Raw genomic sequence first — 15,181 nt, forward strand, 5'->3', positions numbered from 1 at the left:
ACTCACTTGAAAATCGGACATGGAGGTCGCACAAGGATGGAAAAAGAGCTCAAGAGAAAGTACAAAAATATCACCAAAGAAATCATTACTATGTATCTTCGGTTGTGCAAGCCTTGTCAGACAAAATTGTCTAATCCCAAGAAAGGTCTTGTTTCCAAACCTTTGATATTTAAAGAATTTAACTCAAGATGCCAAGTAGATCTTATTGATATGCAAAGTAACCCAGACGGCAAATACAAGTTTATACTCTGTTACCAGGATCATTTAACCAAGTTCATATTGTTGCGAGCTTTGGAAACCAAAAGAGCAGAAGAAGTTGCTTACCAGCTGCTGGATATCTTCACGACTATTGGTGCCCCAAGTGTGCTTCAATCAGATAATGGAAGAGAATTTGTGAATCAAGTTATTTCTGAACTAAAGAACATGTGGCCTGAACTTAAACTAGTTCACAGAAAACCAAGGCATAGCCAAAGCCAAGGTTCAGTCGAACGTGCCAACCAAGATGTTCTAAACATGATGATGACATGGATGCAAACAAATGAATCAGCTCATTGGATTGAGAGTCTCAAATTCATTCAATTTATGAAAAATCGTTCTTTTCATCAAGGAATCCAGCAATCACCATACGAAGCCTTGTTTGGATGCAAAGCAAAAGTGGGACTTAGCACTTCAAATCTACCAAGAGAGGCTCTCAATAAAATAGTTACTGAGGAAGATCTTGAGAACATTGAACAAGAAATGAAGGTTGCCATAAATGCAACTACATCCTCAGCTAACACATCTACTGCCGTGGCGGAACGTCCAGACCAGTTGCGTGACAATAATGTGGCCAACAGATTCTGCATAGTTTGTGAAAAACATTGTAGTGCAGCTCAATCTTGTGGATCCTGTGGCAAAGATGCCCATGCTATTTGTGGAGTACCCAATGAAGCAGACGAAGGGTACGGAGGGAACATTACCTGCAGATTTTGTCACAACAAACAAGACATCATGGAACACAGGTCAGCAGCTCATACTGGCTTGCAAAATCAAGGTGCTAAGATGCTTAAAACATCAAATACAAAATTTAAAGATGGTGAAGTGGGTGACAATGTACGCATCCGTGTTCCAGATGTTGACAGAGGTCGCGGTGATCCCCGAAGCGTGATTGCAGTTGTCATGAGCGTCGAGGGCGGTTTTTACAAATTAGGAACGGAACATGGTGTTCTAAAACAACTGTATGCTAGAAGTGAGTTTTCAATTCTTCACGAAAAACTGCTCTTATTGTCGTCATTTGGCACCGAGGAAAAATCACTACGAAGCATCGCATCTTCACAATCATTGACTGGGGGCCAAGGCTACACTCGCTGCAATTGCACAACCAAGTGTACAACAAATCGCTGCAAGTGTAAAAATAACAAGCTGCTATGTAATTCTAAATGCCATAAAAGTTCAACTTGTTGTAACAAATGATAATATTGATTGTTTGAGACTATAGTACAATAAAAAATTTGAATGTTTCTGTCATTTACTTTAATTAATAATCAATAAAGACTTAATTTCATGATCCTACCGGCATAAAAAAACAAAAATCTGCTCATGATCTTCTAATTAAGACTTTGGCCGGTCCACCATGGCCAGTCCGCGGACTGGCCGGGACTGGCCGGCCAAAGGCCGAAATCAAGAGCTATTTCAGACTTTGGCCGGTCCACAATGGCCAGTCTGCGGATTGGCCGGCCAAAGGCCGAAATGAAGCAAAGTTTCGGACTTTGACCGACCTATGGGAGGCGATATTGGCCAATGCGCGGATTGGCCGGCCAATCCTAGCATTGGCCGACTTCGGGCTTTGACCGTAACATATATATATATATAACCGGATTCCAAAAATTGAAATTTTCAATTTTTAAGTTTAATTAAAACAGACATTTTGAATTACACTTACCCGGCTTAAAGATACCGTTTGTTTGAATATCTAATTACATCGGCCAATGCAAGTCGTATGCGGGGGTATTAAGAAGGATATGTAGAATTGTAATTACATCCCAGTACCAACCCGCGCAGAGTGGGGGGTATGTGGGTGTATTGACACATCCGGTATGTAGCTCTACACCAGGACTTAGATACACGGGTCAGACAACCCTGACTTAGATACACGGGTCAGACAACCAGACTTAGATACACGGGTCAGACAACCTGACTTAGATACACGGGTCAGACAACCAGGACTTAGATACACGGGTCAGACAACCTGACTTAGATACACGGGTCAGACAACCTGACTTAGATACACGGGTCAGACAACCTGACTTATATATTAGCCTGATGAAGATGGAATGTTGGACATACGGCTATGGTGTGATGGTAGGCACATTGTGTGATTGTAGCGGAATGCAGATGTGATACATATATACATATGTGATACATACATATAAGTACACAACTAGCAAAACAGTTTGGCCTACTGACTTTTGTTCGGGAAAATTGTAATATCTGAATTGACATTAAATCTCCTAGGAGAGACAACTCCAAAATCAAACAACTGCTGGCTTGTAGTTTGTTCTATTGAACCAAATCGGGTCCAAATGTTGAATTAAACATCAATATGTCTAAAGCTATAACAACAAAGACAAAACATCCAACTTGCATACAAATTGTACACATGTAATGGCATGTCTCATGTTTAATAAACCAACCGCAGTGAGTCATTGAATTACGGCATCATTGTTTCTGTCATCTCTACAGGGAAGCATTTTCATGTGTCGCCACCCCCACCCCCGACAGTTTTACCCCCACCCCCACAGTTTCACCCCACCCCCGACAGTTTCACCCCCACCCCCACAGTTTCACCCCCATCCCCCACAGTTTCACCCCCACCACTGACAGTTTCACCCCCATCCCCCACAGTTTCACCCCCACCACTGACAGTTTCACCCCCATCCCCCACAGTTTCACCCCCACCACTGACAGTTTCACCCCCATCCCCCACAGTTTCACCCCCCACCCTGACAGTTTCACCCCCATCCCCCACAGTTTCACCCCCATCCCCCACAGTTTCACCCCCACCCCCCGACAGTTTCAAATTTCCGACAAATGTCCCACAGAGGCCATGATGGTACTTAGCCTAAACGTTTCAAGTCTGGGCTAGACAGGCAGGAGACGGAAATGTAAGATCGTGTGATGGGCCAGAGACGGCTTTTCTGGTTATTTTATAGCTGGGTACGGCTATCGGCTGAAAATAATACTTTTTAAACTTTTGCTGGGTACGGCTATCCGACTGAAAATAATACTTTTGAAACTTTTTTGCTGGGTACGGCTATCGGCTGAAAATAATACTTTTGAAACTTTTTGCTGGGTACGGCTATCGGCTGAAAATAATACTTTTGAAACTTTTTGCTGGGTACGGCTATCCGACTGAAAATAATACTTTTGAAACTTTTTGCTGGGTACGGCTATCCGACTGAAAATAATACTTTTGAAACTTTTTGCTGGGTACGGCTATCCGACTGAAAATAATACTTTTGAAACTTTTTGCTGGGTACGGCTATCCGACTGAAAATAATACTTTTGAAACTTTTTGTGTCACTCACACAAAAATATATAATTACTTCAGTCTTTGGATGCCATACAAATTTATATCTACTTTTCAAATATTTAAAAAAAAGTATTCTAAACATATTCAAGATTTTACTTCTACATCAAATAAGGTTTTAAGGTTTATTTTGGGTGAGATCTACATGGTGAGGTGTTATCTAAGAAAGGACGTTTGTAGACTGGGGGGGGGGAGCCTAAAGCCTATGTTGCTAATTAATGGACGCTACTAAACACCTGGATTAATCACACACTGTGGAAATCTATGGACCTTTGTGGCTTTGACCATTTTTAGAACAGGGTAATTTCTATTAACGGAAACTCAAAGGAAAATTAAATAAAATTTCATTAACAGCCTAATTCATTTAAATTAACTAACATTTTATTATTGTTATTACTATAAATTAAATAACAGTTTATTATTGTTATTACTATAAATTAAATAACAGTTTATTATTGTTATTACTATAAATTAAATAACAGTTTATTATTGTTATTACTATAAATTAAATAACAGTTTATTATTGTTATTACTATAAATTAAATAACAGTTCATTATTATTATTACTATAAATTAAATAACAGTTTATTATTGTTATTACTATAAATTAAATAACAGTTTATTATTGTTATTACTATAAATTAAATAACAGTTTATTATTATTATTACTATAAATTAAATAACAGTTTATTATTGTTATTACTATAAATTAAATAACAGTTTATTATTGTTATTACTATAAATTAAATAACAGTTTATTATTATTATTACTATAAATTAAATAACAGTTTATTATTGTTATTACTATAAATTAAATAACAGTTTATTATTGTTATTACTATAAATTAAATAACAGTTTATTATTATTATTACTATAAATTAAATAACAGTTTATTATTGTTATTACTATAAATTAAATAACAGTTTATTATTGTTATTACTATAAAAACTGCCTGCGGTCAAATGCAGTTGTGGTCAGTCCCAATTGTCAAAGTCCCTATTGTCAAAGTCCCTACTAAGTCCCTACTGTCTAAGTCCCTATGGTCAATGTCCCGATTGTCAAAGTCCCGATTGTCAAAGTCCCTATTTTCAAAGTCACTATGGTCAATGTCCCGATGGTCAAAGTCCCTATGGTCAATGTCCCTATTGTCAAAGTCCCGATTGTCAAAGTCCCTATGGTCAATGTCCCTATTGTCAAAGTCCCGATTGTCAAAGTCCCTATTGTCAAAGTCCCGATTGTCAAAGTCCCTATAGTCAAATCACTAGTGGTCAAAGAACCTACAACCCTTAATTTTACATTACTATGGTAAACATTGTCACATTGTATATTTAACTTTTGTATTTATTTAATCTTTGTAAAACTCGTCTTACACTGAGTATTTTACTTAACGTTGACCAACAAAATGCGCTTGAAAATAGAAGTTGGCAAGAATGTCGAGTTGAGTACCTGTATAATGTATGCCCACGGGGTGGTCAGGTTGTGTTGATTAAATCATTGTTCTTTTTTAAATTAAATTTTAGTATTCATTTTTTCAGTGACCTCAAGACAAACTATATCGAAATAATTTTGGACAATAATTACAAAAACATGACTTACCCAAACAATAACATCAACCCCAGCAGCAGTAAATACGCACAAACTTTAACACTAAATATAACAAACGTATCACTATATATAACACAAACTCTTTACCAAATAAAAGAAAAGCATTAATAAATATAACAAACGCACCACTATATATAACATAAACGCATCACTATATATAACACAAACTCATCACTATATATAACTCAAACTCATCACTAAATAAAACACAATCTTCCCCCTTAAATAGAACATACACTTTAGGTTTAACCATAGGCAAACTCCTTACTATAAAAATACAACATAGCCCTACTGCTTCAATAAGTATACGGCAATAGAATGAGGCGTGTATACACTGTATTGTGATATGATTAACCTAAACTCATCACATATTGCTCTAAAAAAGTGAACAGTTCACCTACCTTGTCTCACATGACAGCTGATCGTCATTAATTAACGACTGAACCAATTATGTTCCAGCAGTCAAAGGTAATTGAATTCCATAAAAATTTGCTTGAATGTCAAATTGTAGTGTACAATCCACAGCAACATCAAGAGGACGCAGCAGTGAATATCCCAATCCTTAATTTAGTCTGGGACTCGCTCGACTGTAAACATCACAATCCTGGCTATGATGACAATATTCAAGCAACTCAGACCGAATCAACTGAAGGAAAAAAATCGTCGTAACTTCCCGAACGACTAGAACCTCGCGTTATGAAGTCCCGCGTCAGTTGGCATTGTATCCGCGCCTCCCCTCCCCCACCACCCAACAAGGTTGAAGGGTGACTGACGTAGACTCAAAGACCAAACGAGTATTTCTCGCGAGCCAACTCTATTTACCTCCCCCCTCCCACATCTATTTTCTCTATTGTCCTCACAACATAAGGACGAACCAGGCGTGGATATCGCGAGAACGGCGTCAGCGGTGTAGGTAGAGACAGGACATCAGGATTTTTTTGTATGTTCTGTGGGGGAACTTTACGTCTTTATCTGCTGGGGACGTAACGTCTTTATCTGTGGGGGAACTTTACGTCTTTATCTATAGGGGACGTAACGTCTTTATCTGTGGGGACGTGACGTCTTTATCTGTGGGGGACTTAACGTCTTTATCTGCTGGGGACGTAACGTCTTTATCTGCTGGGGACGTAAAGTCTTTATCTGCTGGGGACGTAACGTCTTTATCTGTGGGGGACGTAACGTCTTTATCTGTAGGGGACGTAACGTTTTTATCTGCTGGGGACGTAACGTCTTTATCTGTGGGGGACGTAACGTCTTTATCTGCTGGGGATGGAACGTCTTTATCTGCTGGGGACGTAACGTTTTTATCTGCTGGGGACGTAACGTCTTTATCTGCTGAGGACGTAACGTCTTTATCTGTGGGGGACGTAATGTCTTTATCTGTGGGGGACGTAACGTTTTTATCTGTGGGGGACGTAACGTCTTTATCTGTGGGGGACGTAATGTCTTTATCTGCTGGGGGACGTAACGTATTTATCTGTGGGGGACTTAACGTCTTTATCTGTGGGGGACGTAACGTCTTTATCTGCTGGGGACGTAACGTTTTTATCTGCTGGGGGACGTAATGTCTTTATCTGCTGGGGACGAACGTCTTTATCTGTGGGGGACGTAACGTCTTTATCTGTGGGGGACGTAATGTCTTTATCTGCTGGGGGACGTAACGTATTTATCTGCTGAGGACGTAACGTCTTTATCTGTGGGGGACGTAACGTCTTTATCTGTGGGGGACGTAACGTCTTTATCTGTGGGGGACGTAACGTCTTTATCTGTGGGGGACGTAACGTCTTTATCTGTGGGGGACGTAATGTCTTTATCTGTGGGGGACGTAACGTCTTTATCTGATGGGGACGTAACGTCTTTATCTGCTGTGTTTGGATCTGGTGTGTCGTTTAGGGATGTGTCTGGGTGTGTGAATGTATGGGTGTGTCTGTTGCGGCAGTGTGTTCCTGTGGGTGTCTGTGTAGATGTGTATGTTGTTGTATCGGTGTGTCTATATATCTATATAGGACCACCTTTCCAGATCTATAACAGATATTTCCAGACTTGTGACAGATATTTACCTCTCCGTATTGCGTACGTCACGTAGAAATTTGACAATGTTCTAAACACCCCCACCCCCCACCCCCCCCCCACCCCCCAATGGCTTAGCTACCGTAAACCTAGCTTAAACAAGGCATAGGGGCCCAAGCCACACAGAGACCCTTTCCCTCTGTAAAGAAAAATTCAAACTTTTTAATTTGTTTTATATAGATAATTTTAAAAAGAAAATAGAAATAGAAATTCTTTTGTACTCTAGAAATAATTAAAATTAATAATTAAAAGTACAGTGGCATTCAGTATTGGGAGGAGGGGGGTCGAATAAGGCCCATGCGTAATAATAATACTAACTGCGTTGTCGCAGTGTCGGGCAAGCCATTGAGAGAATTAGCCTATAAATGAACTTCGACTTTTTTGTGAGATTTGTACATGTATCGCTACATACCTCAACTGACTGGGAAATTACCTACACCTCTCTCCTAACTGTCTGCCCTCCCTGAAATTCCATCTTATTAAACATCCATAATAACCACTGAGCCCTTTTTTACTTTCTCGTATATACGAAGTATAGAAAAAGTATTGTAATCGTGCAAAAAAATCGAGATTTTTGCAATCTCGGCGTTTTAAGCCTCCCTGAGTCGGAAAAACATAGTTTTGCAATCTTGTCCGTATGTCTGTGTGTGTGTGTGTGAGTGTAAGTGCGTGTGTGTGTCTGTGTCTGTGAACACGATAACAATGTAGCGTTACAGCTAGGTTGATGTATATTCGTATATAAGTATTATATCAAATTTGTAGATCTGTATCAAATTTTCCGATAACCGGAAGTGGAACTTTTTCTACTTTCAATTTTTCAAAAGCCTATAACTTGAGTACTATTTAAGATAGATAAATGAAATTTCACATGTAAGTAAAAGATCTAATTCTCTGCCTTCTATCAAATTTTGAGTAATTTCCTTTGACAGAAAGTAGTAATTTACGCTATTTCCGATTTCTCAAAAAACGCATGTGATTTTATAAAGTACTAATATAATTCTGCACTATTAAACACATATTATTTGACGTTCACTTGGAGCGCAATTCTTTTTTCTACGAGATTCTATTCTATTTTTAAAAATTTAAGTAATTAAAATGGTTTTAAAATATTGTCTATATCCCGAGTTGCCATCCCCCGTAGTGTTATATAAGAATATTCGAGAAAATTTAAGGGAGATCACTCACGGTTTATTAAAATAACCACAACGGATAGTGTTTTTACAATAAACCAGCTAGATACAACAAATTTTACAATGTTTTGTCATGGTGTCACTCAATGTGGACCGCACATCTTCCCCCAGCTTGTGACGCAAAACTACGGAGGTGTAGTCCTACATAATAATATAGTTTAAATACACAATCAGGAAGTGTAAAATACATAATGTACAGAATATTTATATTTTTGAAAACCCTCCATCTTAAGTAACATTTTATTCCTTCGTTTAACTCCATTGTAGCCTAACGGTTGACAAAGGGGCCCACTGATAATTTTTTTGCATAGGGGCCCGAAAACCCTAGCTACGCCACTGCACCCCCTCCCCCCCCCCCCCCCCACACACACACAAAACTACATGATGAATTACGTCTTTTTTGAGTGAATGCGTCATGTGTACGCGTCTTTTGACCGAAGATGGGGTCTGTAATGCGACGCCGCGAAATCAAAATTCCTGATGATGACTTAAGCCCACTCCGCTGTTTTGTGAAAACATCTAGAAATTTCTATTTGCGTTTCTAAGTTTCGCTTCAATTATCGTGTCTATTTTTCAATGGTCTCGTGTTTCATTTCAAACACGCTTTACATCGAATTCATAATTTTTCTTTCACGATACCCCCCCCCCCCTCACTCACCCTCCCCCCACACACACACTCCCCCTCCCCTCCACACACACTCCCACAAATCTCCAACCTCTTCTCAACCAGACACACATGAACGTACTAAACTATCTTAAGATTAAGGTGATAAGACAGTAAACTAATTGAATACTAGTAATCATTATTGTTATGCTAAAGTGAAAATTAAAGTAAGCTCTTTTGCAAACCTTATTTATTTTTTGTGTTCATTCGTCCGTCTGTGTGTGCGGATGTGTGTGCGTTGGGAGGGGCGGGGGGTTGGGGTAACGGATACCGGTTTTTCTATATTTTTTATGAATTACTTTTTTTCAATTCCGTTCGGAGGAGAAAGAGGAAGAAAAGGCAGAGATGCCTGAAGAAAATGTATATTTATATACAGTATTAGTCAACACAATACAATATTAAATGCACTCGCTGATTAAGAGACTTAAAATTAAGAGACTTAAAAGATTTCGTTAAAAACCGGCTGTTCAATGGTATTTATGTTGTTTTTTTCTTTTAAAGACACCTATTTCGGCTGGGCATAGGTCTGACCACACTATCCCTTCTTATGCTGAAAAGAAAGAAACAGGTGAACTCTACTTCACCTGCCCCGTCTCCCGCCAAGTCGCGATATGCAACTTTATAATTCATATATTTAAAAAAAACAAATTGAAAAAAATATTTAAGATTGACTTAGCGTGGTATCAATTACACTATCATCTCAGCTATTTAGGCACCTTAGAATTCATGAAGAATAAAAGAGGTAGTTAAGAAACTTAACTTACGCTAATTAGCCCTATTATTTCAAATTAAATTTTATCCCAAATTAGCCAATCCCATAGCTAAACAAAGATTTCTATAAAATAATGAGGACCTGAAATAGTTTAGTATAGAAATTTATTATTGAAATAGATTTTAGATCTAGATAGAGACTAGATATATATCTAGATCTATCTAGAGCAGGGGTTCCCAACCCCGTGCCCGCGGGCGCTATGGCGCCCGCTGAACGCTTCGTATGTGCCCGCCTCTCACTATTCGACAGAGACAGAATTTTTTTCATAAACATTATTGAAAGGTTGAAGGGGATGGAAATCGAAAGTTTGAGGGGGGGGGGGGTGCAAATCGAAAGTTTGAGGGGGAAGGGGGGTGCAAAATCGAACGTTTTGTCCCTGGGTGACGGGAAGGGTCGCTACGCCTCTGGAAGGAGTTTGTCGATTTAATATAGGTGGTGCCCGCCACCCTACCGATATTTTAGAATGTGCTCTAGAGTAAAAAAAAGGTTGGGAACCCTTGATCTAGAGTCACACTAGTTTTTCCGTAGATTTAGATCTAGAATCTCTAGAACTAGATCTAGAATCTCTAGATCTAGCATCCAAATAGATAAAGTAAATTTTATAAGTTTAGGGCGAGAAAATTGTATTATATACTTTTCATAGCGTACGTAGATCTAAATCAAATTTGAATGAAATAGTTCATTTCTTTATATTCTAAAATCGGAAGATGACGCCATTAGTTTTGTGTTCTTTCCTTAGTTTAAACATTTGTGACGTCATTGTATTGCGTTCTTGTCACAACTATAAATAATTTTCCGGTTGCATAATTAAAATTGTTTTTCTACATTCGAATATGCCTTTATTTTTATTTTTCTTCTTTAAATAAAATTTTAATTTTGTGTATACATTTAAAACATCTAACATATTTACAACAAAAGTCCGTATCAAGTTCTCCATATGTCGAACCCCCATTACCAATCCAAATGTATCAACCCCCATGTACCAAACCCCATATACCAAATCCCATTACCAATCCCCATGTACCAACCCCCATGTGCCAACCCCCATGTACCAACCCATTACCAATCCCCATGTATCAACCCCCATGTACCAAATCCCACATACCTACCCCCCCCTATACCAACCCCCAAATACTAACCTTCATATACCACCTCCCCCCCCCATGCACCAACCCCTGATTACCAACCTTCCGTCTTACAATATTTTACTCTGCCATTCAATGCTCTACGACACACTTCACTATCCTAACCGCTGATTGATTTGTAAGACGCTATTATGTCAATCCCACGCTCGGTACATACATACTCTAATACAAGGAAGATCATATATTTCATACATACGGAGCAACTGACATGCTTACGGATACACGTGTATGTGTGCATATAGAGATACATACTTACGACTGAAAATGAATCGTATGGACTTATCTACATCAAAATATACACATAACGCAATGACAGAATAGACGGCCTACTAGTCAGTAGGGGTCTACGACAAATTCCCGAAAGACACTTGCCCGAATGCCGTTAGACCGAAGGCCGATTTCACGAATGGACACTTGCCTGAATGCGACAAATGCCCAAATGGACACTTGCCCGAATGCGACAAAAATGCCCGAATGGACACTAGCCCGAACGCGACAATCGCTCGAATGGACACTCTAATTCAGTAAAATCAAAACATCCACGTAAGCGGTGGCTGATCTTGGCAGGATACACGAAAATATCGGTGTTTTTTTTTCGTAGACAAAAAGATCTCAACGGGCCATTGAAAGGGCCTCGCGGGCCGTAGTTTCGAGACCCCTGGTCTAGATAGATGTGTTGATGTATGATTACTGACAGATGGTAGACACTGGCAATCCTGCTGACAATTAAATATGAATTCAGTTTCTTCTTTGACATTTTTCCTAGGCAATCGTTCATGTTAATGTTTAACACTAGACCTATGGAAGGTCATAGCTAATGTTTCACCCTAGACCTCTGTCAACTGCGGCTTTAAAACTTGAATGGAGCCGCTATCTTTTGATCTGTGTTCAGACGTTTTCTGCCAACATGTTTGGGGATTATGTTGGAGCGTCAGCGAATGGGAAAAAATAAAAATGTAATTTATAAATCTTAAAAACACACAGAGTTTTTAAAAAATATTTGTTTTTTTAGGGCTATAGAATATGTATTTTTCTCTGTTTGTGTGTGTGTCAGATATGTGCGCGAAAGGCTATCGGGCTTTTTTTTTAAAATTTATTTGATATTCAGACTTGACTTCTGTCTTAGACTAGGTACGACAGAAGACTAAGTCAGTGAACATATATAGACATATGACCATCTGTCAGTGAACATATATAGACATATGACCTTCTGTCACTAAACATATATAGACATATGACCTTCTGTCACTAAACATATATAGACATATGACCATCTGTCACTGAACATATATAGACATATGACCATCTGTCAGTGAACATATATAGACGTATGACCATATGAATTAGATAATAAGATAAGCATATGAAGCGTAGTATTGCGGGTGGGGTACTTGTCCAGACATTCATTGCTCCGTCTACGTGGCAATAAAAACTGACCAGCACAGTTGTGGGTGATGCTAGGATACAGAGTACTCAACGGTGAAAAGGGGAAAAAAATCACAATTTTTTGCTAGGAATAAAAGTCACAGAAAAAAATGTCACAAAGGAAAAATTTCTTTGGGAAAAAAAGTCACCGAAATAAAGTCACAGAAATAAATCACAAAAGTAATTTAAGAAATATTTTTATTTAATTGTTGAGAATTGTAAAATTGTGAGTGTTTATTTATGTGTGAGAGTAATTTTATGGTAGATACTTATAAACTTTAAAAGCATTATGGTTTAAAACAGGGGGCTCCAAACTTTTCAGTCCGAGGGCCGCAATAACTATCAAATTTCAGTTCGGGGGCCAGTTTCTTCCAGGCAAGTCTTTGATTTTTCTGGGCAAAGTTCCTCAGCCATCACCAACAAACTATTTCTCTTGGACAAAAAGATCTCCGCGGGCCGGATGAGAGGACTTCGAGGGCCGCATTCGGCCCACGGGCCGTAGTTTGGAGACCCCTGGTTTAAAACAACAATAAGTAGAATTACTATAAGATAATTTACACAGCATCCCCTACTTTTGATATGTTTTTAAATTAGATACGCGGTGTTATTTGCATGTTTTTTGCCGTGGACTTCTCCTCAGTCGGCCTTGTCAGTCCATATTGTGTGTTGTTGACATTTTGCGTCAATGACATACCATGTTCAGTGTCGGCTTTCTGTTCTGATCCTATGCTTTGTTATGTGATGAGCAAGATAACTGTGGGCAGTAAAGGTGGTTGAGCTATTGTTGCGATGAGTTGAGGACAGCAAGTCACATTAACTACGTCTTTATGCCATTTCACGCTAAGTTAGTATTTAAAAAACACGATGAAAACCTTGCTATTATATTTTATTAAATGTTGTATGTATATCGCAATTAAAACCTACAAACTTCATACTAAATATTTTTTTAATTATCTTATAAATATTACTATAAGCACATAACATAACATTTAATTTATCGTTAGTTAATTTGCACTTTCTGAATGTTTAATACATAAAAGTATTAACAAGTTCCATACAAATACACATTTGTGACATTTTTTTCTTGGGACATTTTTTCCTGTGACTTTTTTCTGTGTTTTTTATCCTGTGACTTTTTTTTCCTACAATCGTACTCAACACCTGCTTAGTAAACAGTGTCACTTACAGATTTTTTTCTCCAGGGGCACTTGAAATTCTTGGGGGTGGGAAGGGGGGGGGGGGGGCGGACAAAATTTCCTGGTGGTGACACTGGTAAAAATATAATATAATGTCTATATCAACTCTATTTCGTTCGGGGGCTGACTAAAAGTTCCTATGGCTGGGGTGGACACTGGTAAAAGTATATATTTTCTATATCAACTCTGTTTCGTTCTGTGTGTACTCACCTACAACAGCTGACTATCCTGACGTTACCTGTCATCGCCTCAGCAGACGTAGACACACCTGGTCTAACTCGATTCAAATTAAATTTTCCGGCGACTGTTGAGGGTTGTTTTTTTTTTCCAGATTTGTTATTTCGCACTTCAAGAAATCTTCAGCAAGTGGACTCGTTCATTTAATTGGGACACAAAAACTTGTGAACATATACGTGCGCTGTCGTTACGGTGCCTTGTTCTATTTAGCGTAATACTGTCACGATACTTGTCACAACGATCTGAGATGTGGACACGATACCTGTCACAACGATATGGGATACTGACAAATATCTCCGCCACCTGATGGGATAACGTTATCCTGACACAAACGTTGACATCTTCTTGGCGGTGACGTGACCTGTCCTCGACCTACTAACGTGACCTGTCCTCGACCTACTGACGTGACCTGTCCTCGACCTACTGGCGTGATCTCCCGGGCGTGACCCTGACGTGATCTGAGCTCGACCAACCAGATGTGATAGGCACGAGCCAGACAGAGGAAGACCACGCCCACGTCCCGCATGGCTGTTCTCTCTCCCCCCCCCCCCCCCCGCATACACAATAATGCTGGGAGACCGACTGAACAGGGGGGGGGGGGTGCAGCTGGGGGTAGGGGATAAGGAGAGTAAGTTTTTGCAGGAACATAGTCTGGTTGCTGGTGGTTGGGGTGGGGTTTTTTGTGCTCATAGAGGCAGGGGTATGTCACAGTCTTAGGGTGGGGTTTTTGGTGCTCATAGAGGCAGGGGTATGTCACAGTCTTGGGGTGGGGGGTGGGGTTTTTTGTGCTCATAGAGGCAGGGGTATGTCACAGTCTTAGGGTGGGGTTTTTGGTGCTCATAGAGGCAGGGGTATGTCACAGTCTTGGGGTGGGGGTGGGGTTTTTGGTGCTCATGGAGGCAGGGGTATGTCACCGTGGACATAGAGAGCGATTAAGGTGGTATGTTATATTTTATGTAAGGAGGGTTCAAAGTGGTATATTACACGTTATGTAAGGAAATATGAAGGTGCTATGTTACACGCCATGAAACGCTTGGCGGATCTCACATGGGCAATTGTACAAGAGAATGTTGTAGGCAGGTGTTTCATCTGTTGGGTTACAGGTAAATGTGCTGCAGGTGTTTCATCTCTTGTGGTGCATTGAAATGTCACGTGGTCGTGATCCTAGCACGTGATATCAAACCAGATGACGACTGCATGTTTCATTTACCCGATTTAAAAAATCATTTAACCGAACCTTTATTTAATTGGATCAGGACCATTCATATTTTCAATGTTTCACTAGATCAAACGAATTTATAAAGACTC

At 39.3% G+C, this 15,181-nt stretch overlaps 1 protein-coding gene across 1 annotated transcript in view; it reads right to left on the reverse strand.

Annotated features, from left to right (window-relative positions):
• The window catches only part of LOC131949683 (aspartic and glutamic acid-rich protein-like), a 28,427-nt gene extending 14,028 nt beyond the window's left edge, over positions 1-14,399 (reverse strand). The window contains exons 1-2 of the mRNA XM_059311542.1: positions 14,278-14,399; positions 4,585-4,816 (exon numbers count right to left, since the gene is read on the reverse strand). Of these exons, the coding sequence (XP_059167525.1) occupies positions 4,585-4,816; positions 14,278-14,399 (354 nt within the window). The remainder of the gene's footprint in view (positions 1-4,584; positions 4,817-14,277) is intronic.
• Positions 14,400-15,181: the final 782 nt, after the last annotated feature.

Source organism: Physella acuta, unplaced genomic scaffold (genome assembly GCF_028476545.2).
Source record: "Physella acuta isolate Inbredline_101_S28 unplaced genomic scaffold, ASM2847654v3 ptg000709l, whole genome shotgun sequence".
NCBI lineage: Eukaryota > Metazoa > Mollusca > Gastropoda > Physidae > Physella > Physella acuta.